The sequence below is a fragment of the Saccostrea echinata genome, unplaced genomic scaffold (genome assembly GCF_033153115.1).
Source record: "Saccostrea echinata isolate AGI-Se365-2 ecotype Australia unplaced genomic scaffold, CSIRO_AGI_Sech_v1 ptg000056l, whole genome shotgun sequence".
Classification (NCBI taxonomy): Eukaryota; Metazoa; Mollusca; class Bivalvia; order Ostreida; family Ostreidae; genus Saccostrea; species Saccostrea echinata.
The window spans coordinates 14,064,987-14,092,900 of record NW_026889805.1 but is presented as its reverse complement, the minus strand read 5'-3'; the positions used below and the strand labels follow the sequence as shown (position 1 = coordinate 14,092,900).

The 27,914-nt window shown below is 33.5% G+C and overlaps 1 protein-coding gene and 1 long non-coding RNA gene across 6 annotated transcripts; one reads left to right on the top strand and one right to left on the bottom strand.

Annotated features, from left to right (window-relative positions):
* On the bottom strand, nucleotides 1-27,841 carry LOC133173211 (FHF complex subunit HOOK-interacting protein 1B-like). 5 transcript variants are annotated; one of them, XM_061308165.1, is made up of 14 exons: nucleotides 27,770-27,841; nucleotides 25,628-26,437; nucleotides 25,268-25,426; nucleotides 24,952-25,038; nucleotides 23,972-23,989; nucleotides 23,160-23,207; nucleotides 21,886-22,053; nucleotides 19,427-19,509; nucleotides 15,735-15,890; nucleotides 12,940-13,038; nucleotides 10,927-11,885; nucleotides 9,002-9,180; nucleotides 4,547-4,745; nucleotides 1-2,774 (listed from the first exon to the last, which is right to left on the bottom strand). In XM_061308165.1, the coding sequence occupies exons 2-14, from the start codon at nucleotides 26,393-26,395 to the stop codon at nucleotides 2,503-2,505; spliced, it is 3,195 nt and encodes a 1,064-aa protein (XP_061164149.1). In that variant the 5' UTR covers nucleotides 26,396-26,437; nucleotides 27,770-27,841; the 3' UTR covers nucleotides 1-2,502. The 5 variants fall into 5 exon arrangements, with proteins under 5 accessions (XP_061164149.1, XP_061164153.1, XP_061164151.1 ...); XM_061308169.1 differs by lacking the exon at nucleotides 12,940-13,038; XM_061308167.1 differs by lacking the exon at nucleotides 23,160-23,207.
* On the top strand, nucleotides 5,033-6,951 carry LOC133173214 (uncharacterized). The gene is made up of 3 exons (XR_009719004.1): nucleotides 5,033-5,183; nucleotides 5,950-6,109; nucleotides 6,854-6,951. It is a non-coding gene; the product is annotated as an uncharacterized LOC133173214 (long non-coding RNA).
* Nucleotides 27,842-27,914: the final 73 nt, after the last annotated feature.

Sequence of the window (27,914 nt, the reverse complement as noted above, 5' to 3'; positions counted from 1 at the left end):
TACTTTTGTATCATTCTTTAATAATTATTGAGGGTTGGGATGATATTGCCCAGCCTATATGAAAAGAAACCATGTATGATAGAAAATGGTTTTAAAAAAATCAATTTCATCTTTAGCTTATTTTGTAAAAAGTAAACTCCTGGTGTTGATAAATCAAAATAACAAACATTTCTTACACTGCATGTGAAATATTTCTTCATCCTTCTTTTATTTATCAAAAAAAAAAAAGAAAAAAAAGAATCAACCAATAACAGGGAAACAAATTACATCTGTAAATCTGACTTGGACAGCAGGAATCAACTTCTGTCATGTTTTGATAGAATATGTATTTAATTAAAACTTAAACTTTCAGCAAATTTTTGAAGTGAGAATCTAAGATGTTTTGTAAACCAACAACTTTAAGACAAAGTTACTGCCCTGAATCCAGGAATCATTGATAATTTAAATCAAGAGTGCTAATTGACTGGAAAATCTGTGTTGAGAACAGTAAATTTAACTAGCATCAGGCTTAAATGAAAATTCTATGGTGATTACTGTGGAAACATTTATATTTCATGGGGTTTCCAGATTTTGTGGGCCCCCTTTCCTAAGAATTTGCAGCCTCAACCAATATTGACTTATATACTGTATCTTTCACATAAATCCAAAACAAATTACATCCCCATGAATCTAAAAATTATACTAACTCGGTGAATGAAAATTGGCCCCCATAAATTAAAATGATTCCTCAGTAGCAGGTTAGATTGTAACAACAGTGTCCTTAGGAACAAAAGCAACAACATTCCAATCCAATTTAGTTTCTATGGAAAACATGAGAATTCAAATGAAATATATCCTTGCTAAATAAAGAAAATTGACTAGATACAGACCTGATTTCTAACAAGCATGATTTAAAGGCAATAAAACATGCTACTTATATAATAACTTTAAAACCTTTTGACATTTATATCTTTTAAACGTACAAAATTGAAATGACTTAAATGTAGAAAAAATATCAAGCATATTTTGAACAGTTCAAACTGTTTTATGTTTAAAGGTGCATGTCTCCATAGTGAGTGTATATTTAATCATGATACATATTGCTTTGTAAAATATTACATAATATTCCTTCTAAGGCAAGTTTTCCTTTCATGTTAAATTGTTAAAGCTGAACACAACTCATGTATATTATATAGCATCCATATTATTTTTCTGATCTCCCAAATCAACATTGGGTATACCCTTTGCAATTGTTACACCTGATAGCTTTCTGGCCACAGCTACCTGGAATGGATGACAAGTGGCTGAGTTGGTTTATATCTTACATTGCCTTTGTTGACATTTATTGGAGTTTGAGTTTAGGTGTATTTGAGTTTTTTTTGTGCTGCACTGACCTGTGCAATTGGTGTCATGTTTCTTTGGTAACTTTTCCTTCTGTAGTGGAAGAAGCATGAATTTGTTCATTTTGACATTATCAGTATTTTACAATGGCAATGTAGGATACATCCACACAGGATGCTGAACCATGACCAAATTAAAGGTTTATATAGGGGCTCTAGGAATAAAGATTAATGAAAAGAAATGCAGCAGACAAAGATAAACATCTTCCTTTTATGAATCATGTTCAGCTTTAATGAACTTAAAAAAAGTATTTTCCTTCAATAATTCTTAAAATAATAATTAACATATATATAAACTCCATTTATAAGCAAAATGAGTATTCTGAGAGACAACTGGCTCTTCACAACCAATCAGTAAGACAACTCTATTTCCTGAAAACCAAAGTCAACATTTGTTTTAAAACTAGGAGTATCAAGCTGTGTAGTAATAAGCCAGTACATATATAGTAAATATGCATAGTATTTAACATTCATAATTATGTAGGTACATGTATACCACTTATATAAAAATACTTTGTGTACATCCATAAACATTAAAACAAAGCACAAGATTTCATCTTGTCTGTAAAACATCCATAAAACACTGAAAGGAAGAAAATGTGTCAACATTAAAAGAAAATGCAGTACAAAATAAGAATCTGTAATCAATAAAACAAAACACACCTATTTTCTGTTTCTTTGGTTACATTTTAAATTCAAAGCTGTGATAGATTGTTAGAAACTCTAGATACCAATGTGAACATAATCTATTTCTGAGCACCAAGGTAAGGTCTGTGATGTACATGTGATTCATGTATGTTGATATAACCACCACATCTAGATATATTTTAGGATAATATCATTAATGCATTCTGTAATGATTAAAATTGGCTAATTTTCACAATAATTAGTTATATAAAAAAATTAATCCATGGCTTTACATCCTATGCCTTTAATATCACAAAAATAATGACGCAAAACTGACATGACAAATATTTTGCAAGCATCATATGGCTGACTCCTAGTCTAATTATACAAAATAACTGAATTAGATTCATTTGATATGTGCTCTAGAGAGAGAGAGAGAGAGAAATATGTCTGGACACTTAACAATTTACAAAAACAATATCACTCCAGACTGGGGTCAGATTTCAGTGTGAGCTAAAACAGCTTGCTCCTGGCTGTAAGCTGCAAGTTCTTTCACAAATTCCTCCAATATCACAGCACAGAACACAGCATTTCTAATTTTGGGGGCATCCATGGGGTTCTGAGATATTTCGTGAGGCTTGTTTTGGTAATTAATGTATCTGAATCCCTTTGCTCCCTGAAGAACCTGCAGTTGAGGGCCTTTTTTATTTGCTCTTTTATCTGGAGATCGACGAGAGAAAAACTCTGCTAAACTCGACTTCCTTTTGTCTGTAAAACAGAAATACATAAATACAAAATTAATGCATGCAGAGTTCATTAAATTATCTTTCAGTGTACACTGTGGTTTTATAATCTGAATGTATAAAACTTTGACAGAGTGATACTTTTGCTACTGTTTTCTGTGACAGGGTCTCCAATTTACCTATACATGTACTACTGTATTCTCTGTCAGCAGCAGGGTTCGACACTAACTTTTTAAGGCTTTAGTCCAGCCGGACTAGTGCTTCATTACTTTTACTAGTCCGCACGCGATTTTATTAGTCCGTCAAAAAAAAAGAAATCAGTATTTTTAACATTAATTTAACATGACAATTACTATACGTATTATTTTTTGAAATAAACAAAGTATTTACGTGAAATATATTATTCCACAGATTCATTGAAATCTCGCAATCAGCAAGTACGATGGTATTCCCGATCTCGGGTTTTTTTTTTTTTTTTTGGTCTTTACATTACATCCAAAACGTCAAACATCTTTCTTAAAAGTGTCATACTAAATCATGATCGCTAAAACCTTATACTTCATATCGATCAGTCGAAAAATTAGGCGCTGAATTGACCCAGCATTGCGTAACTACCCGCCAAAAGCTAGAAATCTAAAAATACACGCGGGGTTTTCCAGTAAAAGTTGTCGAGAATCGGACATCGGTAATTTATTCATATTGTTTTTCAGAAATTTTTATTGGTCCGTTCGGACTAATCAACCACATATTTGATTAGTCCGAATGAAAATGTATTAGTCTGAGACTAACGGACTAACGTTAGTGTCGAACCCTGTCAGCAGTAAGATTGGTCAAAACTTTGTGTTCTCAGTCACTGGTTTTAGGGGACATATACACATATCTTTGTGTTTTCTATCATTGGTTTTAGTTTGATTGGCAATACATTTCTTTCCATTTTATCACTTGATTTTAGTTTGAGAGGCCATACATATCTTCCCATTCTTTGTCACTGGTTTTTAGTTTGATATCTACACCTTTACTTTCTTTGACAAAAGTTTTAGTTTTAGAGATCCTACCCATCTCTGTGTTCTTGTCACTGGTTTTAGTTTGACAGATCCTACCCATCTCTGTGTTCTTGTCACTGGTTTTAGTTTGACAGATCCTACCCATCTCTGTGTTCTTGTCACTGGTTTTAGTTTGACAGATCATACCCAGAACAATTGTAAGTGTCCATTGTCTGGAATTTTACTTACCTTTGTAAATGGATGTCTTTGTCACTGGTTTTAGGATAATATACCTTTGTATGGTTCTTCGGTTTATTTAGATGGGTAATATCTTTGTATTAATCCTTCCTAGTTATACTGGAAAACCTTTATTACTGTTTTCTTCTCACAAGTTATACTGGACATACTTGTTACTGTAATGTCCTCACTAGTTATACTGTGCATAGCTTATTTCTGTTTTATCCTCACAAGTTATGCTGGACATAGCTATGTCTGTTTTATCCTCAATTTATACTGGACATAGCTTATTTCTGTTTTATCTTCACAAGTTATACTGGGCATAACTTATTTCTGTTTTATCCTCACAAGTTATACTGAACATGCCATTATCACCGTTTCCGTTTTCACTGTTTATACTGGACATCACCTCTATTACTTTTTCTGTCCTCAGTTTTAATTCTAGAATACCTTTATTGCTGTTTTCTATCCTCACTTTATACTATACATATCTTTATTATTGTTTCCTGTCCTCACTATTTATACTCCACAGGAATGATTATTACTGTTTTGCCCTCACTTTTTATTTTGTACATACCTTTATTATTGTTTTCTGCCACAGGTTTGGGTTTGATGGGACTGACAGTGTTAATCCTGTAGGGACTAATTGTGACACACCCGAGCCTCCACTCCTCTTCTCGAGCTATAAGTGTCCGCTTGGCACGGAGGAGCAGTCCATCAAAGTTTGGCACAGTGTAAGCAAAATGGTCCACTTTCTGTTTTAGTGAAGTCAGCACCTATTACCAAGCCAAAACTTTTGAGTTTGTCAAGCATTACAGCAGTCATTCAGGCAGAATTAAAGATTGGGGGTGGGGGTTAGAGTAATCAAAGTTTTTCTGCTTGGCAGACATTCAAAGAGTGGATTGTGTTGAATGCATGACAAAATTTAATTTGCATAATTATGGTCATTCAGATAAGTACTAAATATGTTCTTGTATATAAGCATTATGACATATCAAAGTTTATTTTCCTTTACAACATATACTAAACAGTAGATCTTTAAGGATACTGTCTAGTCTTGTCCCATGATCCCTTGCACTTCGTTATTGGGGTCATGTAACGGCTGTATCCATGTTTAATGGCGGCGCCCATGACGCATCTAAACGTGCGAAATTCGTAGCCTGTGGAAAAAAATGGAAAGCCGTCGAATACACGATTTTTCACATAAACTGCTTGTAAGTATTGATTTTCCCGGTCTCTGGTTGTCTTTTTCTGAGTTTATTAGGACGTGACAAGCTTTAGTTACTTAAATTACTTAAAAATAAAAATGTAAACAAGTTTTGCTCTACATTTCGTAACAGTTCAAACAAGTGTTTAGAGGCGTAGCTTAGTTTTCCTTTTATCATGTAAAGAAGTACTTTAGGATGCTTTTTAAATTTTCAGTGCCCAAATTTCCAAGACATTTCGAAATAAATCATTTTGGGGCTACACTACGTTCGAATTTTCTCCAACATGTCGTTGCTCGCGTGTATTGACATATTTTTGGCAGTTCCAAAGTACACATACATGCAGCGAATTTTATTAACATTATTTTATACTCACAGATAATTTATTATGTCATTTAAGTTAACAAGCAAAAATCTGATTAAATCAATCAGCATTTTTAACAAATATTTGAGGCATTCTTGCCTTTCTCAGCTGTTTCTGTTCATATGAAAATACTTGTAGCTGAATTCGTGAATTGCATTATTAACAGAAAAGGATCTCTCTCTCTCAGGAAAAAAATGCATGTAGACCCCCATAACTGATAAGAAGAACCAAGTCTGAGTTCCCCCAAATCCACTGCAACCCCTAATAAAACATTTTTCAGGCACTCTTTTTATCCCTTATTGTTGTACTTTTAGATGAATTAAAACTAAGAAATTAAATACCTGTCTACAGCATAAAATGGAATACATAGTGTCATACTACACAAAAGATCACATTACTTTTTTGTAATAGGATTAAAGTCTGAAAAATATGCTTTCTGAAGATATTCATTCCTGAAGCCAAAGAAGTGCCATAAACTGGAGCCAATGTATTTTGGAATGATTCTGCTCGAAAACCTTATGAACCCTGTGGATCATCTGTAACTGGAATTTTAATTAAGATTTTTATACTGGTATGTGCATGTAAATGATGAATTTCAGTGCAACTATGTTTGTTTTATTTTGATATCCTTTTGCAAATATGTTAAAGTATTCCTTAATATATGAGAAAATTACGTACATTTGTGTTGTTATAAAATACATGTACTTTACCTTGCATTTCAATTTTTTTTATGCGCCCGGATCGATAGATCGGGGGGCATATTGTTTTTGTCCTGTCTGTCTGTTGTCAACTTTAACCTTCACCATAACTTTTGAACCATGAGAGATAGAAACTTCATATTGGGTATGCTTACTCCACTAATTAAGCTCTTTTAAATGACACCAAGGTCAATGACCTTGTGACCTTGACTGTGACCTATATGCTAAAAATAGCTTTTTCGAACTTTGTTGCCACCAGGTGCATAGTGTTTCACAAACACATCTTGTTTTTTACATAATATTAGAGCTTTATTTTTGTTTCAGTTTTACATGCATTTTCATTTTGGCACTTGTTCTCTTTTCTGGTTTGAAGATGTTATTAATTTCTCTTAGTTTTTTTTTTTTAAAGCATTATTAGCGATAAAATGCTTAGAGTGTTAATTGTAAATTATCGGATTGTAAACATCAACATGGACACTGAATTATAAAGATATCATGTTGAGATCATATACAGGATGAATAGTAATATGTTTTGATAAGAGATTCAAAACATATGTATTTTATTTTATTCATTAAAATCAGGAGTATTTATACTGATTTCCTTCCATTTACTCCAGGTCATCACTGGTCACTACTGTAAGGACACATGAAAGAAGAATGGTGTTGCAGCTTTATCTATAACTTGTCTATAAGCTGTAATAAAGTATTAAATCTGTATTGTTTTTTTTTTCATTTTAAAAATGAATATATAAGGATTGCAAAGAAGCAGTTGCATTCAAACCTTCCATATTAGAAAGTGGGCCAGCTAGGACCAGTGTTCAATCATTTTACTTGTCTTTGGCCACCCCCTATTTCTAATTACAGAAATGAACAGTATTGGAGAACCAAGACTGGTTATATGCTATTCACCATTGCTTGATTTAGCTAAAATATATTAGACAAATCTTAAAAGTCACAATAGTGTTCAAAATAAAGCAAATTTTCTGCTGTGGCATTTTGTTTCTTTAATTTAATTGTTTTAAATTGGAATTTTGGAAATAAAATAGAAGGTTCAGTTCTAAAATAATGAACCTCTTTTGGATTCTGAACATAAAATGGCAAGGGAAAAATCATATGTGTTCAGAATAATAGAAGGAATGAGCAGCCTTTCCAACACCACTCCAAAGCCATACAAATGTGAGTTTATATTTTACAGTGTATTTGTTTGTTTGTTGTTTAATGTCCCTCTCAAGAATTTTTCACTCATATGGAGATGCCACCACTTGCTGGTGGAGGGCTGCAAATATTGGACCTATATTTGGCACTCAGGGCCATTGAGCAGTGAGGGATCTTTTTGTGCCAGCACCTACTGCTACACGGGACCTGGGTTTATACAGTCTCATCCGAAGGACTGGTCTCCACGTCCCGCAGTGGGATTCGAACCCGTGATGTAAGGATCAACTCCTTACTTCACAACTCTAGAACAAACGCTCTAACCCCTGCGCCACGTGGGTGACAATATATTTTACAGTGTGTAGCTCTCTTAAATGTATGAATAAAATGGGGGTGGTTGGATGGGTCATACACATCTGCAGGCATTCAAAACACTGTCCTCCTACTTGCTAAAGGCTTTCTCTTGCTGATGAAAGTATGAACACAACTTGTGATTAATTTGCAATCAAAAACACAATGGGTTTCATCTACAACAATGAAAGTGCCTTGAACATTTCTTGTTGCCTGCAACATGTATTGAGAAGAACTCAAAAGATCCCCAGCGTGTCCAAAGTATAATTCGTTTGTCAGAAAAAGGCCAAACATGATCATATCTCTATCTCATATTAATTAGTTAATGTTAACAACTGGTTGATGTCCCAAAGAACTAAAAAGACAACCAGGCTAATAATACTACCTCACCCCCCTCCATTACACACACAGAGTATTTCTGCAAGCATGGTAAGTGTGTGTGTGTACATTGTATCTGTCAGATATATGTCGATACACGCGAGCAACAACATGTTGGAGAAAATTCGAACGTAGTATAGCCTCAAAATATATTATATCGAAATGTCTTGGAAATTTGGGCACTGAAAATTTAAAAAGCATCCAAAAGTACATCTTTACATGGTGAAAGAAAAACTAAGCTACGCCTCTAAATATTTGTTTGAGCTGTTACGAAATGTAGAGCAAACTTGTTTACATATTTATTTCTAAGTAATTTAAGTAACAAAGGCTTGTCACGTCCTACTACACACAGAAAAAGACAGCCAGAAACCGGAAAAATCAATACGTACACGCAGTTTACGTGAAAAATTGTTTATTCGATGGTATTCCAATTTTTTTCACAGGCTATGAATTTCGCACGTTCAGATGCGTCATGGGCGCCGCCATTAAACATGGATACAGCCGTTACATGACCCCAATAACGAAGTGCAAGGGATCATGGGACAAGACTAGGATACTGTCATGCATTTAATATAAAACATTCATATCCTTAAGAGTAGATACTTTTAATAGGTATCCTTGTGTAGTAAACAAATGTAGAGTACTTCATTTGAAAAACAAGATACTCAAGGGCAACATTGCCCAAGAGGCAGACTAACAGTCCTACAGACAACCATATATATGTTCTTGTAGATCCTTAAAATGTCTTAGGATGTAGGATGAGGAGTGTATAGAAACGCTGTACAAATGCATGCAAAAACTGTATTCTATATATATAAGACCTGTAATTGCATGCATCTTTGTGCTTATTCAATATGCAAATACATCAAACAAGACATATATACCTGAAGCAGGGATTTGACTGTGGGTTGGAATACAAGATTATGACTAAGTAAGAAAGACCTAAGAAGAGGCTGGGGATAAGAAGCCAGGCGAGCTATGAGGCCTGTGAGCAGAAGGTTGACAGGGAGGCTGTTCTGCATCATTCCATCCAGCTTGGAAAAGAGGGCCATCAAAAAGGGGCCTGTAAAATACAACATTAACACAATCAGCAATTTTTTTAAAAAAAAGTTATTTCCAGAATGTATAATTTGTTTAAAAAACATTAAGAAGTCTAAAAAGACGATCAAATTGTATCAGGCCCGTAGGAAGCAATTTCAGTTTGGGGGGGCACAGCCAAACATTTTTCAGTTTTCAGCCCCCCCCCCTTTCCTACGGCCATGTGTATTCCAATCAATAGCAATTTGAAAATGATCTTCTTGATATTATTCATGGCATGGGTTGTAATTCTTTTAAAATTTCAACTCGAGGTACTGTGAGTGAGCACAAAAAAATGAAATCCCCCACTGGATTTTTTTTAAATTGTCACATTTAATGTTTCTCTCTTAGTTACCCCTCAAAGTTATGGACCATACAAAAACAAAACTAATTTTTCTGCCAGTGACCTTGAACTTGTCCAAATGACCTTGTGCTATGTCACATGAGCTCCGAATGATTCTCATTTGCAATTATTCTGTTCTTGTCCTTGAACTTGCACGAATAACCTTGGGTGATGGTTGTGACATATCCTCAATTTCTACATAATCTTTGTGTGAAGCAAGTACTTTCAATATCTCTCAGTTAGAAAGTTATGGGCTAAGACATGACTTATATTCTTTCTATGCAAGTGACTTTGAACTTGCCCAGATTACCTTGTTTCAAATTCATGACACTCTCAGATGATAAACAATGTTTCTGTCAAGTATCAGCTTTCAATATTTTTCCATTACTAAGTTATGGTCTGGACACATACAAGGTTCCAATGTACACATTGCAAACATACAAGGTGGTTCCAATATACCCCTAAAACTTTGTTGGGGGTTATAGCAAAACAATGTATGAACACTTATTTATCAAACAGTAATAATTATATCAAAGTACTGATACAGTACTGAAAGACGGGGTCAAATACTTAACTTCACTATTTTACACATTTCATAACTGCATGTTGAAAATTTTATGTAGAGCTTTGATACTAAATTATATATTTTTTTTATAATTTAATATTAACATTTAAAAAAAATGTGAAAAATTTATCTGCACATTTTTTTCTTTTACACTGTAATAGAATAATTAGTAACCGCTAATCAAGAAACCTTTTTGAATTGTCCGAATGTCACTGGGTCCGAATTAATAGGACATTTCCAGAAGTAAACAATCGATGATGCGTATGCAGTCTTGTATTACGCAGCTGAATAGTTTGTATACTAAAGTGGTTCAGTATTATGTTTTTCACGTTAAAAATTTTCAAAACGGTTCTTTAATTTGGGTAAGAAAAACTTCATAAGGCTCTCTTTAGTTTGATACAGAGTTTTAGTATTTTAATCAAAACAATTTCTGCACTCTTTCATGTAGCGTAGATTAAATTCATGTGTTCTCCCCACGGCTTCCGTTTTGAGGCCTCGACTGACAGTAAACTAACAGATGGGGTCACATGACCCCACCTAAAAATGGCTCAGAAAGTACTACGTGTACTTTAGTTTAACATGATTCATTTCATGAAAATTAATATGAACTGTTTTGCATACAAACTTCAGTAAATTTATTATCATGATTTTTTATGAAAGTTGATGTTCCTGCAATGGCAAATAAAGGCAAATTGTATAAAATTGTGACCTGCTTGTAATAATATTGACATGATATGACACAGCACAAAAGTATGTTGCAACCTCAGTTAACAATAATATCATAATTTAATTCCTATCTTAATTAAGTGATGTATTACTCTTACCAATATTTGGTGCTAACTTTTCCACATTAGACACAGCAGGCACAGTGGTGGTATTTTGCATAGAAGAATCCGTTAAGTTAAAACTAACAGACTTTACAGCTGATTCATCCCGAGAGGATTTACGATCTGTAACCATGTCAACAGAATTCACAGACACCCTATGGGGCATGGATGAAAGGGCAGTCTGAACATTCACTTCACTGACAAAGTTTGACATGGAGATCTCTACGTAGCTGGCAGTGTCCTGTGAGGAATTTCCTCTGAAAGGCTCCAGCCCCTCCCCATCTTTAGTGTTTATGACTTCAAATGTTGTCCCATCACACTTGGCTTTATTGGAATCTCCTTGATTAGAATCAGTACAAGTCACAGGTGTGCTATCACTAGTATTACTTAAACTGCTGCTGTCTGTTTCGGAACAAAAACTTCGAAGAACTGAGTCTAAAGAACCTAAGCTTTCTTCAAAACTGTTCTCCATCTCTGGTGGAGTTGCCACCTCATCCAGATATTGGATAAAGTCCTTTAGATTTTCTGGATGAGCCTTGTAACTGTCTGAATCATAGCTCCTAAGAATGTATGATAAATCGGGAACAGATGACTGGCAAGAACCAGATATAAAGACCTCGTCTACCTCAGAGGACCTAAACAGGGAACCTCCGTCAGAGCCACTCAGGTCCTCTGTCAACAGAGAACTGGTACCACCGTTACACAGTCCTGTATCAGTTAATGAACTCATTTGCCTGGAGTCTGACTGATTGACCAAGTCCTCTAAGGCACTCATTGTGGGGGACTGACCATCATAGGGATAGGCCCATCTCTGGCAGGCTTTGGCACAACTTTCAAGTTGACGTCTAGCTTCTTCTAAGTAGTCATAATAATTAGTCTCATAATGTTCCAACTTGCTTCCAAATGTCCCTGGTGGAAACGCTGTACTTGGTTGTTCTGTAGCTACTGTGGCTGACCTTTAAAATGTACATATTTAAAGTCTTAGAATAAACAATCACTATATTTTCTGTTATTTATATGAATAACTAGCAACCTCCCTCCCCCCCCCCCCCCCCATGAATCTGCACCTAGTTGAATATGTTATATGCATTCATAAAGACATGTTGCCAGTGTTTCAGATACCTACACTCTACCAAGATGCTTAGTATACTTTTCAAAAAAGCATGAAATTAATCAAAAGCAATTATTAATTATATTTAATATAATGGTTGTTTGCATTAAGAATTCAAAATCAAAAATACTTTTACTTCTGAAAAGATGTTTAACTATACCCCAGTATAATATGACTATAGGATTAATTGAAAAATTGAAGTTTATCTAAGTTCAAAAGTTGATTTTTGAAGGACTCCTTTAAATACATGTACTTGTATAATACATAAAGCTACAGGTGAATGCATTGTAAACATCTTCGCTAGCCAAGGGTTTCTGATACGCTACTCTCCTCATAAGCCCTTGGCATACGGTGTTAAAAAAAGTTGGGATTTTTTTCTCAAGTTGTGATTGGAGTTGATCGACATCGTTCGACCAATCAGCAATTGTTTTTTTTGTAAATGACGATATTTGCGTTCGGGATGTATCTTGACTCTTTAAACGCAAGTAAACAACGCATCCAATATCTTAAGCTACGTGCAAAATATATGATTAAGAATCAGTACTGAAGATGTAGATTTGCATTTTAACATGTTTAAATAACAAATTAACATAACTCTATACCTTCTTGTTAATTATTCTTTAAAAACATTATTTTTTTAAATACGCTTTTTATTTCTGTCGATGACGCAATCTGTGCAGACCTGGTAAGAATCGTGATCACGTGACGAAAACAATCCCGTCTTTTGTCAGCACCGTATGCCAAGGGTTTATGAGGAGAGTAGCGTATCAGTCTATCAGAAACCCTTGGCTAGCGAAGATGGCATTGTAAAATGAAATGATAAAGCTGTGGAACAAAGATGACAAGGGAATTAGGAACTGTGACATGGTTGTTAGTGTGTTAGTAACAAACAGATTTACCTCTGTTTTTGATAGTCTTTCTCCTTTTTTCTTGCTCTGAGAAAACTACTCAGGCCATGTTTAGGGCGGTGTGATGTGTTAGCGTCACTATGGTTATATCTACATACAAAACATACACACATGCCACACCCTCTGACAATTATCTGCACTTCCTTAACTCTGACTAATGATAACATTTATACTTCCTTAACTCTGTCCAATAATAACATTTATACTTCCTTAACTGCCTAATAATAATAACATTTATACTTCTTTAACTGCCTAATAATAACATTTATTCCTCCTTAACTTTGCCTAATCATAACATTTATATTTCCAAAACTCTGCCTAATAATAACATTTATACCTAATCTACCTAATAATAATAACATTTATACTTCCAAAACTCTAATTATAACATTTATACGAGGGTTGTCCCAAAATTCTGTAAACTAAGTTCATATCTATTGCAGAAATCAAGGTATCTTTATATAATTTTGTGGGCGTATAAAGTGTGTTTTTAGCTGATAAATTACGAAGTCTTAACATCATTACTTGAAAAATGTACGTTTAATTGAATTTTAATGTTACCATGTCCTACCACCCGGCGCAATCTTCAACGTCAAAAAATACGTAAACGTCACAGGTACGAATTTTGGTGGGAAATGCATTAATTATCAGTATCACATTTTCTACTTTAACATAAAGATTTGTGAAATAAATATGAAATATTATAATTGTTCTGATGTACTTAACATTAAAATATACACCAAAAAAGTTTTAAATTTCACGCATCTATTAATAATTCATAAAAATCTCCTTATCTCCGAGGGACTTTTTGTTCGTCTTTCTGAATGGAGTTGCACTGTGTAGCTTTGTCTATTTCTTTCGGCTGGTCTCTTTATTTGCTTCGTTTTCCATATATATACCTTGAAAAACTTCTTATGTCATTCAAATAATACATACTTGAATATATGTATATGTTCCAAACATTTGTGTCTTCTAATGCACCTCTATTAAAGTTCCAATCTACATTTTATCATATTCCATTGTGCCGCCTGTGTCAATGCAGCGTCATTTTTTTTTGAAACAGTCAAGTGTCTAACCAGTGCAAATAAACGTTATAACATTCTTATTAATAATGAAGGCATATGTGTTAAAATTGGAATAAAGATAGTTATTTATGTAATTTGAGAAACTATCTTTTTTATCCAACGAAATTTTGACAAGAAATTTCTTTTTTGCAAGATTTTATATTTTATATACCGATTATTAATAGCAAATTTTGAGATTGCGCCACCTCTTTACATCAGACATTGAATTATTTCATTTGAATAGGATAAATCTGTGTAATTACGCAATGTTTTACACTAAAAATATTAGTTGTTAGTAGTTTTAGTTATTTTGAAAGTTTCATTAATTTATGACACTGGGTTTCTACAAAACAATGCTTGTCTACGGAATTTTGGGAAAACCCTCGTACTTCTTTAACTCTGTCTAATAATAACATTTATCCTTCCAAAACTCTGCCTAACCCTGCCTAATAATTACATTTATACTTCAAAAACTCTGCCTAATAATTATATTTATACTTCCTTAATTCTGCCTAATAATAATAAAATTTATACTTCCTTAATTCTGCCTAATAATAATAAAATTTATACTTCCTTAATTCTGCCTAATAATAATAACATTTATACTTCCTTAATTCTGCTAATAATAGAATTTATATTTCTTTAACTCTGTCTTATAATAACACATATTTACTTCTTAATTTTTTCTTGTTTTATTCCTTTATTTATAATGTCAGAAAAATGGAGATTAAAGATGAGACATAATACCACACCAAGGTACATTCCTTAGTTATCCTTTTAGATATTTTACTCTCATATTAATTGATATGTCTAATCTAACACTGTATGTACTTGTTTGTACTTCTTTTCAGAGACAAGAGTTACAGTCCCTGTTTACATATCATCAGAATGGATCTACAGAAGTGGCTTGTTCCACTATCTTTAATCATTTGTCAATCATAATAGAGCCACAATATCATCATATATAAAATCAAACCACCAACATGCAGATAAAAAGTCTTATTAATGGATTATTGACATTTTATGACATATGCCAGCAAAACCAAATAAAGCAAATAGCAGTAATATTCTTTAATTCTCAAAACCCTAAAAATTTTTGAAAAATGTAAAACAGCAGAGAAAATGTGTGGTAAAATTAAAAGTAAAATTTGTCATACAATGCAACACAAATATCAAACTCTGCAGAGAAGTGTAGTATACATAGTATGATAAAATCTGAGGCCTCTGCTGAGTCTGCTAGCATAGAGCTGAGAAGTCTACAAGAACTTGTAATATTTTTTTTTAATTTGACAGTTTTTTAATGAGAGATGATAATGCTTCCTCTTTTAAATAAGACAGAAATAAGCAATACATTTAATACCGTTTTAATTTAATAATTTAATTTGAAATGTGAAAGTTTTTCTTCCCTCTTTATAACAAGAGATAGATATTACTAAATTTATATGTGAATGAAAAAATAAAATCAGCAGGAAGAATTATTTAAACTAAATGATACTTAATTTGCATACCAGGTTTTACTGAAATCTTACAAAAACTAGCAGGAGTTGCAATTTGAAAAATTGTTTATAGACAGATGATACACACTCTACCGATGCATAACTTCCCTGGTCACTGACCAGTAGAGCAAATAGTGTACAAAATGAGTCTGTATAGTAAATCAGTGTGACATATTGTATATAATTATATAAAATACCCTGTATTATAAGGGAATTAGCTACTCACTTCTCTTGTACTGGAGTTCCTTTCTTTTCAATTAATTCAGCTCTGCAGCAATTTGGACGGAGTGAAAGAAAGCGTTCTGCACTTTTACAGTGTAGGTCAAGGTCGCTGACATTACGTCGTTGACTGACCATGACATGTGTACATGGAATGAGGTACCTGTTAATTGTAGAATCATTTAATGTAAATATATATGTACACCCAGGCATATGAAAATTGTACAATTTCTAGTGCAAATATTTTAAAATATTCAACATTCGTTTGGAGACAGAAACATTTTAAAGGATTTAAATCTTATCATTCTTAATCATGTTTAATGAAATAACTTTATTATCTAATTTCTTATTCAAAGTGACGTTTCCCATTTCAAAGATACAATTATATGAAAAGTTATGGACCATTTCTGCATTCACAACAATTCCACAAACTGGTACAGTAAGTGTGTCGGAATACATGAATTAAAACAGTCAAGCTTATATACAGTCCCTGAAACGTTCTACTTTCCCATTTTTCTGTTCACTCACCGTTCGTTCAGCGTGCGTTCACCGTTCGTTCACCGTACGTTCACCGTTCGCTCTCCGTTCACAGTTTTGCGTTCTCCGTTCACCGTGCGCTCGCGTTCGCTCTTCGTTCCGTTCACTTTGCGTTCACCTTGCGTTCAGCGTTTACCTATCGTTCAGTTTTCATTGTCATTCGGAACTCTGAAGTGAAAGGACTCATCTTTTTGTAGATTAGGAGTTACAGGTTTTTTAATTTAATAACTAACATATCGTGTTTGAAGAATCATTATTTCATTGGGAAAAATATCTACGATATATATTTTTATTATTCTAACTTAGCTGTTAGGTTATTTATTAAATTACTTTGGAAAATAAATGTTGTTATAAGCACATTCTGTACCTATGTAGAACGATGCTGAAATATTAAATTCAACTAAGGGCAATGTGCAAATACTTCAAGCACTGCAACATTTTGTTGTTTTGTTAAAGACGACAAATCTTTAATGGAGATACATGTATAATTATCCAAGTCAAATTATTACGCAGCAAAATTACGAAAATATTTTATTTCTAACACGTTTTTTTTTCAATTACTACAGAAAATATGATAGAACTAGTTCTGAGAAATATACATATTACTGCGGATATCGTGTTAATTTATCATCTTTGGAGCGAATTAAATTGATAGTGTGGTTAAAGGAAATATTTATTTAAAATATAATGCACTAAAGAATTTTCTCTACTATAATATGTAAAGTCTATAGTTATAGAGAAAAAAAATCTTTCTTCACCGTAACTTTATATGTTTGCCATTCGATATGATTAATACCTCCCCCCTTTCCCCCTAAATCGGTTACTTAGTCAGTATTGTATTTCCAGAATATTTTAATTAACATTTTTAAAAAAAAGTTAAGGTCTTTTTTAGAACAAAAATTTCAGTCTCAAAACAAACATGCATCTAAAAAGTCACAAAACAATAGTAGTTCAAAATGTACACGTGTCGGCGGTAGTATTTGGAATTGGCAGAGAGTATGTTTCAAATTCAAGTGTTAATGCCCAATGTATTTTATTCAATTATTATTCAAATGTTGGAATCAAATCTAGAAATGATAAAAATAAATGTTATAACTTGTTGGAAATACTCGCACTTCGTCTTCGATGTGACGAAAGTTTCACACCTGCACAGTGTCGAATGATTTTGATTGACAGGACAAGCACGTGGACTTCGTGTGAACTTGAAGCAGGAAAATAAAAACGAGTGTGACTGTCAAACAAATGAATATGATTTGTTCATAACAAAAAAGTTACTTTCACTGTCCGATATATTTAGAAAAAAAATTTCAGAGTTTTTGTTTGATATAGGTACAAACATTTAATGAAGCCTGAAATGGGGGGGGGGGGGCTAAAACGGAATATTTCTCTCTCTCTCTCTCTCTCTCTCTCTCATTTGTCTGTTTAATAAAAACTATAACAGCATATTACTTGAATATCAAGTTCTGAAAATTGAATTTATAACAAGTAATATGAATGTGTATCTTTGTATTATCTTGTCCGAGTATAATCACAGCCATCTACAGATAAATGTAGAAGTCTGTTCAATAAACATGGCCGTAGGAACCGGGGGGCAAGAGGGGGCCATGCCCCCCTCCCCCACCCCAATAATTTTGCCGATATATAGATTACTATAGTAAACATAGATACTATATGCTTGTGCCCCTGCAATAAAAAGTCTGAAGACCTTTTTTTTTTTTTTTTTTTTTTTGCTTGTCAGGAAATTTTTGGTAGTGCCCCCTCAACGGTGTGTTCCCCGAACGTCTACTGGACAAAACAAACATCTAATTATCACACTCAATTAAGGGGCCCTCTAAGGGGTAAAGGTAGAGTGAAAAAATTTTCCCATGTTGAATATAGATTAAACAAAGCTTAAAATGTGATATAAGTAATGCGTCAAGTGCCAAGTGTTAGGTCAATAAAGTAATATTTGAAAATAATTCATAAACATCCTATCTATTAATTCACATGTGCAGTAATGTTTCTTTTACGAATTTTAAATGTAAATTAAATAAAAATATTTATTATAATTATATGACAAAATATTTGTTCATTGTCTTCAATTATAGCAAGTATTTAATAAATAAAACTGTGCTTTAGTACACAATTATATCAGTAAATATTATCATTAATTCATTTAGACTACTTTGTTAAATCAAGGTAACACAGGTAACTCTACCTGGACCCCTTAGAGGGCCTCTTAATTGAGTGTGATAATTAAATAGTTGTTTTAGTGAGTAGACGTTCCGGGAATAAACCCCCTCAACTATCAACTGAAAATGTATGGCTGTGCCCCCCCCCCCCCCCCCCCCAAACCGAATTTGCTTCCCACGGGCCTGAATAAATCATCATGAAAAATAGAAATGACACATTATATATTATTATATTAAAAATTTAAAATACGAGCGTATAAATGCAAAACGTCCACTGACCTTTGTAATTATTTTTTTTTCATTACTTTACACAAAATCGCCTTAACACGGAGATATATGAATGGATGTTACAACCACTTTATTTCATTCTATAGGTCAGAAGTTTTCTCTGATTTGTTATCAAATAAGAATAAACATTTTTATTTTCCAACTTAAAAAAAATATCTCTTATACTTCAGCGTTCGGCAACAATTGCAATGTTTTAATGCAAAATGTTTTAAAAATTTGATTAAAAACTTAATGTGCAAGCATCGTCTTTCTCAGGACAATTTTGGAAAAATTATTTTATTGATTAATTTATTCATTCATTTACTGGTTTACTTATTTATTATTGATTGATTTATTTATTTATTTTTTTGGCACCTGACATTATAAAACAATAAAATAGTTTCAATGCAAGGAAAAGATCAGAGGCATTCTGAATATATCGTTCATCTTGCGTTCACCGTTCGTTCACCGTTCACTTTGCGTTTGCGTTCCGTTCGCGTTCTGCGTTCGCTCATCGTTCAGTGTTCACACATCGTTCACCAAGTTGCATTCAGCGTTCACACATCGTTCACTCACCGTTCGCTCTGCGTTCGTTCAGCGTTCATTCAGTGTTCGCTCACCGTTCAAGTGGGAAAGTAGAACGTTTCAGGGACTGTAGCTGCCAAATCAGGGACACTGTACTTAATCTCACACTTTTATTAAAATTTGTATGTATATAAATTACCTGAAGACAAGCTGAAACATAACATCTTCACAGTTTAGGTCAACCAGAGTTTTAAAAAGTGACAACGACACAACACAGAGTGGCTACAAAATAAAAAGTTCATTTTTACAGTTCAATATTGTTTCAGATTTCAATTAACAGGCACGGTTATTTATGGGGAATAGTCTAATTATGGGAATAAAATTAACAAGAATAGATTTGTGATGTGGGGTAATTAATACTAAATTTGGGAATACAACAAACAAGAAAAGATTTATGATGTGCCAAATGAGGACTTAATTACAGTGTCCTTATACAAATAGCTTGTTATAGTGTCCTGATACCAGTAGTCTGTTATAGTATCATGATACCAGTAGTCTGTTATAGTGTCCTGATACCAGTAGTCTGTTATAGTGTCCTGATATCAGTAGTCTGTTATAGTGTCCTGATACCAGTAGTCTGTTATAGTGTCCTGATATCAGTAGTCTGTTATAGTGTCATGATACCAGTAGTCTGTTTTAGTGTCCTGATATCAGTAGTCTGTTATAGTGTCCTGATACCAGTAGTCTGTTTTAGTGTCCTAATACCAGTAGTCTGTTACAGTGTCCTGATACCAGTAGTCTGTTATAGTGTCCTAATACCAGTAGTCAGTTACAGTGTCCTGATATCAGTAGTCTGTTATAGTGTCCTGATACCAGTAGTCAGTTACAGTGTCCTGATACCAGTAGTCTGTTATAGTGTCCTGATACCAGTAGTCTGTTATAATAGTGTACTGATACCAGTAGTCTGTTGTAGTGTCCTGATACCAGTAGTCTGCTACAGTGTACTGATACCAGTAGTCTGTTATAGTGTCCAGATACCAGTAGTCTGTTACAGCGTACTGATACCAGTAGTCTGTTATAGTGTCCTAATACCAGTAGTCTGTTATAGTGTCCTGATATCAGTAGTCTGTTATAGTGTCCTGATATCAGTAGTCTGTTATAGTGTCTTGATACCAGTAGTCTGTTACAGTGTCCTGATACCAGTAGTCTGTTATAGTGTCATGATACCTGTAGTCTGTTATAGTGTCCTGATACAAGTAGTTTGTTATAGTGTCCTGATACCAGTAGTCTGTTATAATAGTGTACTGATACCAGTAGTCTGTTATAGTGTCCTGATACCAGTAGTCTGTTACAGTGTCCTGATATCAGTAGTCTGTTACAGTGTCCTGATACCAATGGTTTGTTATAGTGTTCTGATACCAGTAGTCTGTTATAGTGTCCTGATACCAGTAGTCAGTTACAGTGTCCTGATATCAGTAGTCTGTTAAAGTGTCCTGATAGCAGTAGTCAGTTACAGTGTCCTGATATCAGTAGTCTGTTATAGTGTCCTGATACCAGTAGTCTGTTACAATGTCCTGATACCAGTAGTCTGTTATAGTGTCCTGATACCAGTAGTCTGTTACAGCATACTGATACCAGTAGTCTGTTATAGTGTCCTAATACCAGTAGTCCGTTATAGTGTCCTGATATCAGTAGTCCGTTATAGTGTCCTGATATCAGTAGTCTGTTATAGTGTCCTGATATCAGTAGTCTGTTATAGTGTCCTGATACCAGTAGTCTGTTACAGTGTCCTGATACCAGTAGTCTGTTATAGTGTCCTGATATCAGTAGTCTGTTATAGTGTCCTGATACCAGTAGTCTGTTACAGTGTCCTGATACCAGTAGTCTGTTATAGTGTCCTGATATCAGTAGTCTGTTATAGTGTACTGATACCAGTAGTTTGTTATAGTGTCCTAATACCAGTAGTCTGTTATAGTGTCCTGATACCAGTAGTCTGTTATAGTGTCATGATACCTGTAGTCTGTTATAGTGTCCTGATACCAGTAGTCTGTTATAGTGTCCTGATACCAGTAGTCTGTTGTAGTGTCCTATTACGAGTAGTCTGTTACAGCGTACTGATAACAAGTAGTCTGTTATAGTGTCTTAATACCAGAAGTCTGTTATAGTGTCCTGATACCAGTAGTCTGTTAAAGTGTCCTGATACCAGTAGTCTGTTATAATGTCCTGATACCAGTAGTCTGTTATAGTGTCCTGATACCAGTAGTCTGTTGTAGTGTCCTATTACGAGTAGTCTGTTACAGCATACTGATAACAAGTAGTCTGTTATAGTGTCTTAATACCAGTACTCTGTTATAGTGTCCTGATACAAGTAGTCTGTTATAATGTCCTGATACAAGTAGTCTGTTATAGTGTTCTGATACCAGTAGTCTGTTATAGTGTCCTGATACCAGTAGTCTGTAATAGTGTCCTGATACCAGTAGTCTGTTAAAATGTCCTGATACCAGTTGTCAGTTATAGTGTTCTAATATGAGTAGTCTGTTATAGATCTTTAAAATTATCATATGATTTTTACTGCCAAAACATGTGTTTTTTAAAAAGCTTACATTGCAGGGGTTTTTTTTCAACTCTGAAATTTATTCTCCATTAAATACCTCTTACCTTTGAGCTGCTATTTATACGTGTAATAAGGGAATCCAGAATGACTATTTCATCATTCTGCTCCATAAGGATAAACTTCAGAAAAGTGCGTAGCAGGTTGGGTTCTGTTGTTTTTCTCAGGAACAAATCTAGGTAGGCAGTAGCAGCTATAACCTCCTCTCTTGAGTTCTACAACGATTTAAATATACTTCTGTAACATACACTCCCATCAACAGAGAACTATAGATATTTTTACAATATACTCTTCAACGAGATATGTATGGATAATCTGGAAAAAATATACTTTCAGTGTAATTCAGACCCTGTTTAATATTTCTAATCTCTATGTAGCTATAATCATGATAATATACAATACAGTAATGATTTGCTTTATTTTTGGTCACATTTCACTTTTACAATACAATTACAACAGTTGCTGGTAGAAATCACAGCAGCACAGAAACAAGGGACTCTCTAATTGGCTTAAGGAGTCTAACTGAACAATACAGGCATAGCTTAACAGTGACAAAGATCGTTATACTATAGAAGGGTTAAATAGATGCAGCATTCTATACAAAACCTTACATTTTTATTCAATACTGTTGACTGAATATGACAATCCTTTTTTTATATGAATCTTAGAAATATTAAAATAACTTCTATTTTATGTAATAAAATTTGTTTGTTTAAAATAGTTGAACAATGGTGTTTTATGTTCATTTGTTTGTTTTTACTGTGCACCAACAAACTGATTTCAGCTTTTATTTTTTTTATTTTGACAAATTTCTTTTCTTTTTAACTATCATTAGGAGGAAACTTAAATAATTGCTATTTAGTATTGCAACAGATCTAATTCATTCAAGCAATTCTCATGTAACACAATAATTAGAAATTTATAATAGCTAGACATGTCACAGTTTAAATATGTTAAAATAAACTTTATATAGTGTCTAATAATGTAAGTTGGTGACAATTATTATCATATATGTATATTAGGGTTCAAAAGAATACCCGGTATATAATAAGTGCATATTGAAGCAAATATGTGATCATATTTTCTTTTATAAAAAAGAAAACAGACGAGTGTAAAAAAAAAAATACTAACAACACTCTTCTTCAACTAAAAAAAAATCAATTTGAATCACAGACAAACTCAAGAAGATGTAAAACCATCCCATTTCTCTGTAAAATGTATAATAAAACAAGCATGCACATATAATAATTCAAAGAAACAAAAAGCTGAAGCACAGGGCGGCCATGATGCACAAGAAGACAAAAATTAAAAGCTTACTGACCGAAAACATGGGTGAATCGACAAGTGGCAATGGAAGCCCCGAAATGTCCTAAAGGAAGAGGCACAATGTGTTAGTATCCAAAACATCAACAATGTTATCACCCCAGTATACCATATATGTTATGCAGAGTGCAGTAAGAAAACGTACTATTGTAATTCAGTAAATTTTTATGAGTAAGAAATAGTGAGACTTGCTTTTTTCATAAGATTTTTTTCCTCCTCTTTGACCATATGAATAAGCTAAGTTATTATATCTTTTTGTGCAGTAAGAATATTGCAATATGACTGGATTAAGCCAATAATGTTATAAATGGTCTTTCAGAAGATAATATGTATTATACATTACATGTACACTTATAATACAATAAAGTACACAGATTACGGGTAGTGATATATAGAATATTGTACCTTATGAAAAACTGACATGCATCTTACTGAGTTGATGCTTTGAAGAATAAATACTGGTTACTTTGATTGTCGTAGAGATTCTATAATCCAATAATGCCTATATGGATTACTGATCATATTTTTTTTAAAAATGTTCAGGGAAGATAAACTCTGTGGGCACTATTCAAATAGCTGCAAGTTTACAGGCGGTAAAGAATCAGCATAAGCATGTGAATCTGTAAAGTTATTGTTCGGTAGGATGGAGAGATCTATATGTGTGTTAGAGGGTGTTTTCTCTGTACTGCAGGATTGAAATTGAGTTTAACATTCAGATCTTAAACTGTATTAGCATGATTAAGCAGGTAGTGTTGGGAAAAGTGCGCTTAGAATGAACATAAATTTAACATAATATACATGTATGCTTACTTTTGATTCATCATTCATCTTAAAAACACAAAAGAAAATAAACATTCCCCTATTATAAGCATCCCACTAAAGTATTTAAAAAAAAAAATAACCAAGGGATGCAACCTCTGCTGTTCCCAGGCCCTGATCTTACACCCTGGCAAAAATTATGTCAAAGAGAAGCCTCTGACCTACTGAACAGGCATGCCACAGAAAATTTGACCCAGTGATAAAGAACACATTCTTACAGGATGGTGGACCCACTGTGATCGGCATGCCCATTTACGCACAATACAAAATGGAAACTTTAACAAAAAGAAAATCACAATGCTTTAGTGATTGATGCATTCAATAATTTTCACAAAGAAAGTAGGACTACCAATATAAAACAATCCAATTTACTGCTGTAAATTTGCAATTATAATTTGCCAAATCAATTAAATCTTTAAACAGAAATTGTATATCAACTCAATGAAAGCCATAATTTTGGTATAATACTTAAGTTTCTGTGTATTGTCTCGCAATCATATATGATAGCATAAGTGTTTTATATCAAATAAATCAGTGACAGTGTTAATACTACGAAATGTTTAAATTGAGAAAATGTCATGACTTTAATAGTTGAAAGGTTTAAAATATGATAATGTTCTATAAAGGATACAGAAATAATTAAAAATGACAAACCCATATTAAATAAATCCACATGTCTTATGCTGCAATTGTTACAGAGCGAAACTTTTATATTCTAAATTATCTTAATTCTGCAAAATCTTAAATCACTAGGTTTATATCAGATCAAACTGTCAGAATTCATGAAAGTTATTATTAAGAAAGTAAATGTAAATTGAGTTTAAATATTAAGCATCATGGAAGGAGCATAAAACACATTATTTATTTAACTGGTCTGGATATGAAACCAAAGACCACAACTGACATCAATACTATATACATGTATATACACCTGTACAAAGTTAGAAATCTACATATGATCAGCAAAATACCTGATGCAATGCTGGTCCTAAAACAGGCACCAAAAAGCCATCGTAGATAAACTTAATCAGCTGAGTTCGTATTGCTGGATGACTGACCTATAAAGTAACAGAAAATATCAATGTATGAAAACTATAGAATGATGCGCTTAGATTGTCAAACAAATATTGAATAGTTTAAAACTATACTTTGATTTTATACATAAAGGACTCTTCAACTGTACAGAAGCACTGCAAAGATGGTCAAAAAAAAAAGTGAATACAAAACATGCATGATACGTGCAGTTTTGATTTTCACAGCAAATCTGAATCTTTTGAATCAGCAAACCTGTGTGACAGCATTGCAGAATTCTAGGGAGTTGAGAAACATTTGTAGTTCAGGGACCAGGCTAATATCCTCCTGAGAAAATTGATGCCATTCGTCTGTATAAACAGGGATTTTTCTTGGAAGTGAAGAATATAAACCACTTAAACCAGTTGCAAGAACCTAAAGTATAAACAAAAAAAATCCATGACAAGTTCTTGTCAGGTGACTGATAAATTGTGAGTATCAAGATAAAGGCAACCAGTTTCATTTTAATATTTCTTATAAATTAAAACTATGTTAATTTGTTAATGTTTAAGTGAAAGAAAGAGAAAAAAACTGTCACTTAATTTTACAGTAGTTTTACATGTAAGCACTACTTACTGGACAAAAGTCAGAGTTTTCTGCAATATAAAGGCCAATATGGGGATTCCTGGCAGAAATAGTCATAATCAACAAAAGAGCATCTCTAGCCTGCTGTCCAACTTTGCCTTCTCTATGTAAGTATGGAATTAAAAGTGAAAAGATGAGGAATTTAGTAGGACCATGATTTGTGCTGGCATTGAAGAAACTCTCAAGAATGACGGTTTCCTGGGAAATGCACACACACAGCTGATGAAGTACCAGTACTAGACGACTCTCAATGTCACTTGTCTTACTCCCTTCAGCACACAAGTACAGAAGTCTTAGTAGGGGCTGTATAATGGCTTTGTGAATCAAAAGTAGCTGCTGAGATTGACTAATTAGCTGCTCAAAAATCCGTAATTGCTCACATTTAAGCTTGTCACCATTCATTGAATTGTAATGACACCAGTTACAAAACTGTTCAAAGATATCCTCTTCTAAAAGGTAATGAAGTATAGGACCAGGCATGCCTTGTCCATTTTCATCTAAACCTACTTCACCAACCAGCAAATTAATCATTTGTTCTACATTCTGCAGAACTGCCTCTTGTTCATCTGTACTGCACACCTGACTGTTACTTGATCCATTCCCTCTTTTGATAATTGATAAGGCCTGTTTCCAGTGATTCTGAAAGACTTCCAGGCATGTCTGAGGATCTGTATCTGCACGAGACCGAGCTTCTACCGAATCATCACTGGACTGACCCGAGGCCTTTGAGTCATTCCTTCCTCGCTTAAACCAAGACATGACACTGGGAGGCTAAGCTTCTTTTAACATCTCTCCTAGATTCTGAAAAAGTGTATTTCAGCTGTTAATGTACCAGATGTATTGTAAAACTAATACATATTACACTTTTATCCTTCTTCATAAACTTGTATGATTCCATTGTATACAAAATGTTCAGTCTTTATTGGTATTTCATAGAATTCAACTCTTTCTCCAACAGATGAAATCAAGGCCAGCTATTGAGTACATCAAAAATGCCCAGCAACAATCCTCTTTTAACAGTATTGATTATAAATTTACAAAGAAGCATTGGAGAAAGAATATCACTGCCAGACCAGGGAGAACAATCCTGTCTGATCATCACATATTTTTCCATTGATCAGAATGGTTTTGGTCCTAGCCTTGCTCAGCCTTGACTACAAATGGGGGAAAGTGCAGGGCTTAATATTGACCTTTTGTAATACAGGGTCCTGTACCCCCTTTTTAGTTGGGAATTCTAAATTGAAATGGGACAAAATTTGGAATTATTGATGTCTTATGTTATATTTAACTGTAGAATAATGAGTACGATAGTAGGTTCATTTTTTTATTTACATCTTTTTGAATTATTATAATCTCAAAATTTAAGGTTTTTTTTTTTTTTTTAAAGAACATTAGTCACTAAAAAAACCAAATTTTCTTGTCAATTGGGAATTTTTAGCTAAATTTTGGGAAAAAAGAGTTAATTTTCAATTGGAATAGGATCCATTCGCCATGCAGACCTGGATATTAAGCCCAGAAGTGGCATCATCAAAGATAAGACAGGGAAAGAGAGAGAAGAGAGAGAGAAAATAAACCAGATCATAATAAGGTTGAAAACCTGGCCTCCTGAACAATGAACAAATGCCCTATCAATGCAGCTTTAATCCATTTAATCTGGTCAACAGGTCAAGGTGAATAAACATATCTGTCACATTTTGACTGAACATTTAAACCAACTGCACTCCTAATTATAATTAGAGGAAAAAAATATATATCTACAATGAATTCTTTACCAACAGTGAAATAAAATTGTGAGTGCCAATGCCAATGATATTTCTTTCAGCATGAAAATGTGGAATGGTCTTCTTTAAAATAACCCAAATTCTTGCTGTCAGTGAATCATTGACATAGTGTAAACAGTAATATTGCAGCTTTTAGTAAGAAAGCTATAGAATCGGATATCGGTCGCATAGAAATATACAAGTACCGAGCTTCACTCATTTTAATAACATTAGTATTTTACCATATGAGTGATGAACTGTCAAATACTGACATAGTTTCATAAAAAAAACACCTAATACTTACTTAAATCAACCACTGCACAGGACAATGAAGTTATATTTTATATTAAACAAATTATAACCATACGCTTACCATGAAATATTCTACTGTTTACATATTTGGGGTGTTGTAGACTGTGTGGCAATTCTGTCGTCCATTTTGCTTAAAGGTCAAGGCTAAATGGTGATGAAGTTAATAAAAAAAATATCTGGAGTAGGGACACAGGGACTTAAAGTGA

Excerpts from the sequence above, each read along its gene's own strand:
- LOC133173211 (XM_061308165.1), bottom strand. The coding sequence starts at position 26,395 with ATGTCTTGGTTTAAGCGAGGAAGGAATGACTCAAAGGCCTCGGGTCAG. Across the intron at positions 25,039-25,267 it reads TCTGCAATGCTGTCACACAG|GTCAGTCATCCAGCAATACG; the intron begins GTTTGCTGATTC and ends GTTACTTTATAG. Across the intron at positions 13,039-15,734 it reads GGAACTCCAGTACAAGAGAA|ATATAACCATAGTGACGCTA; the intron begins GTGAGTAGCTAA and ends TTTTGTATGTAG.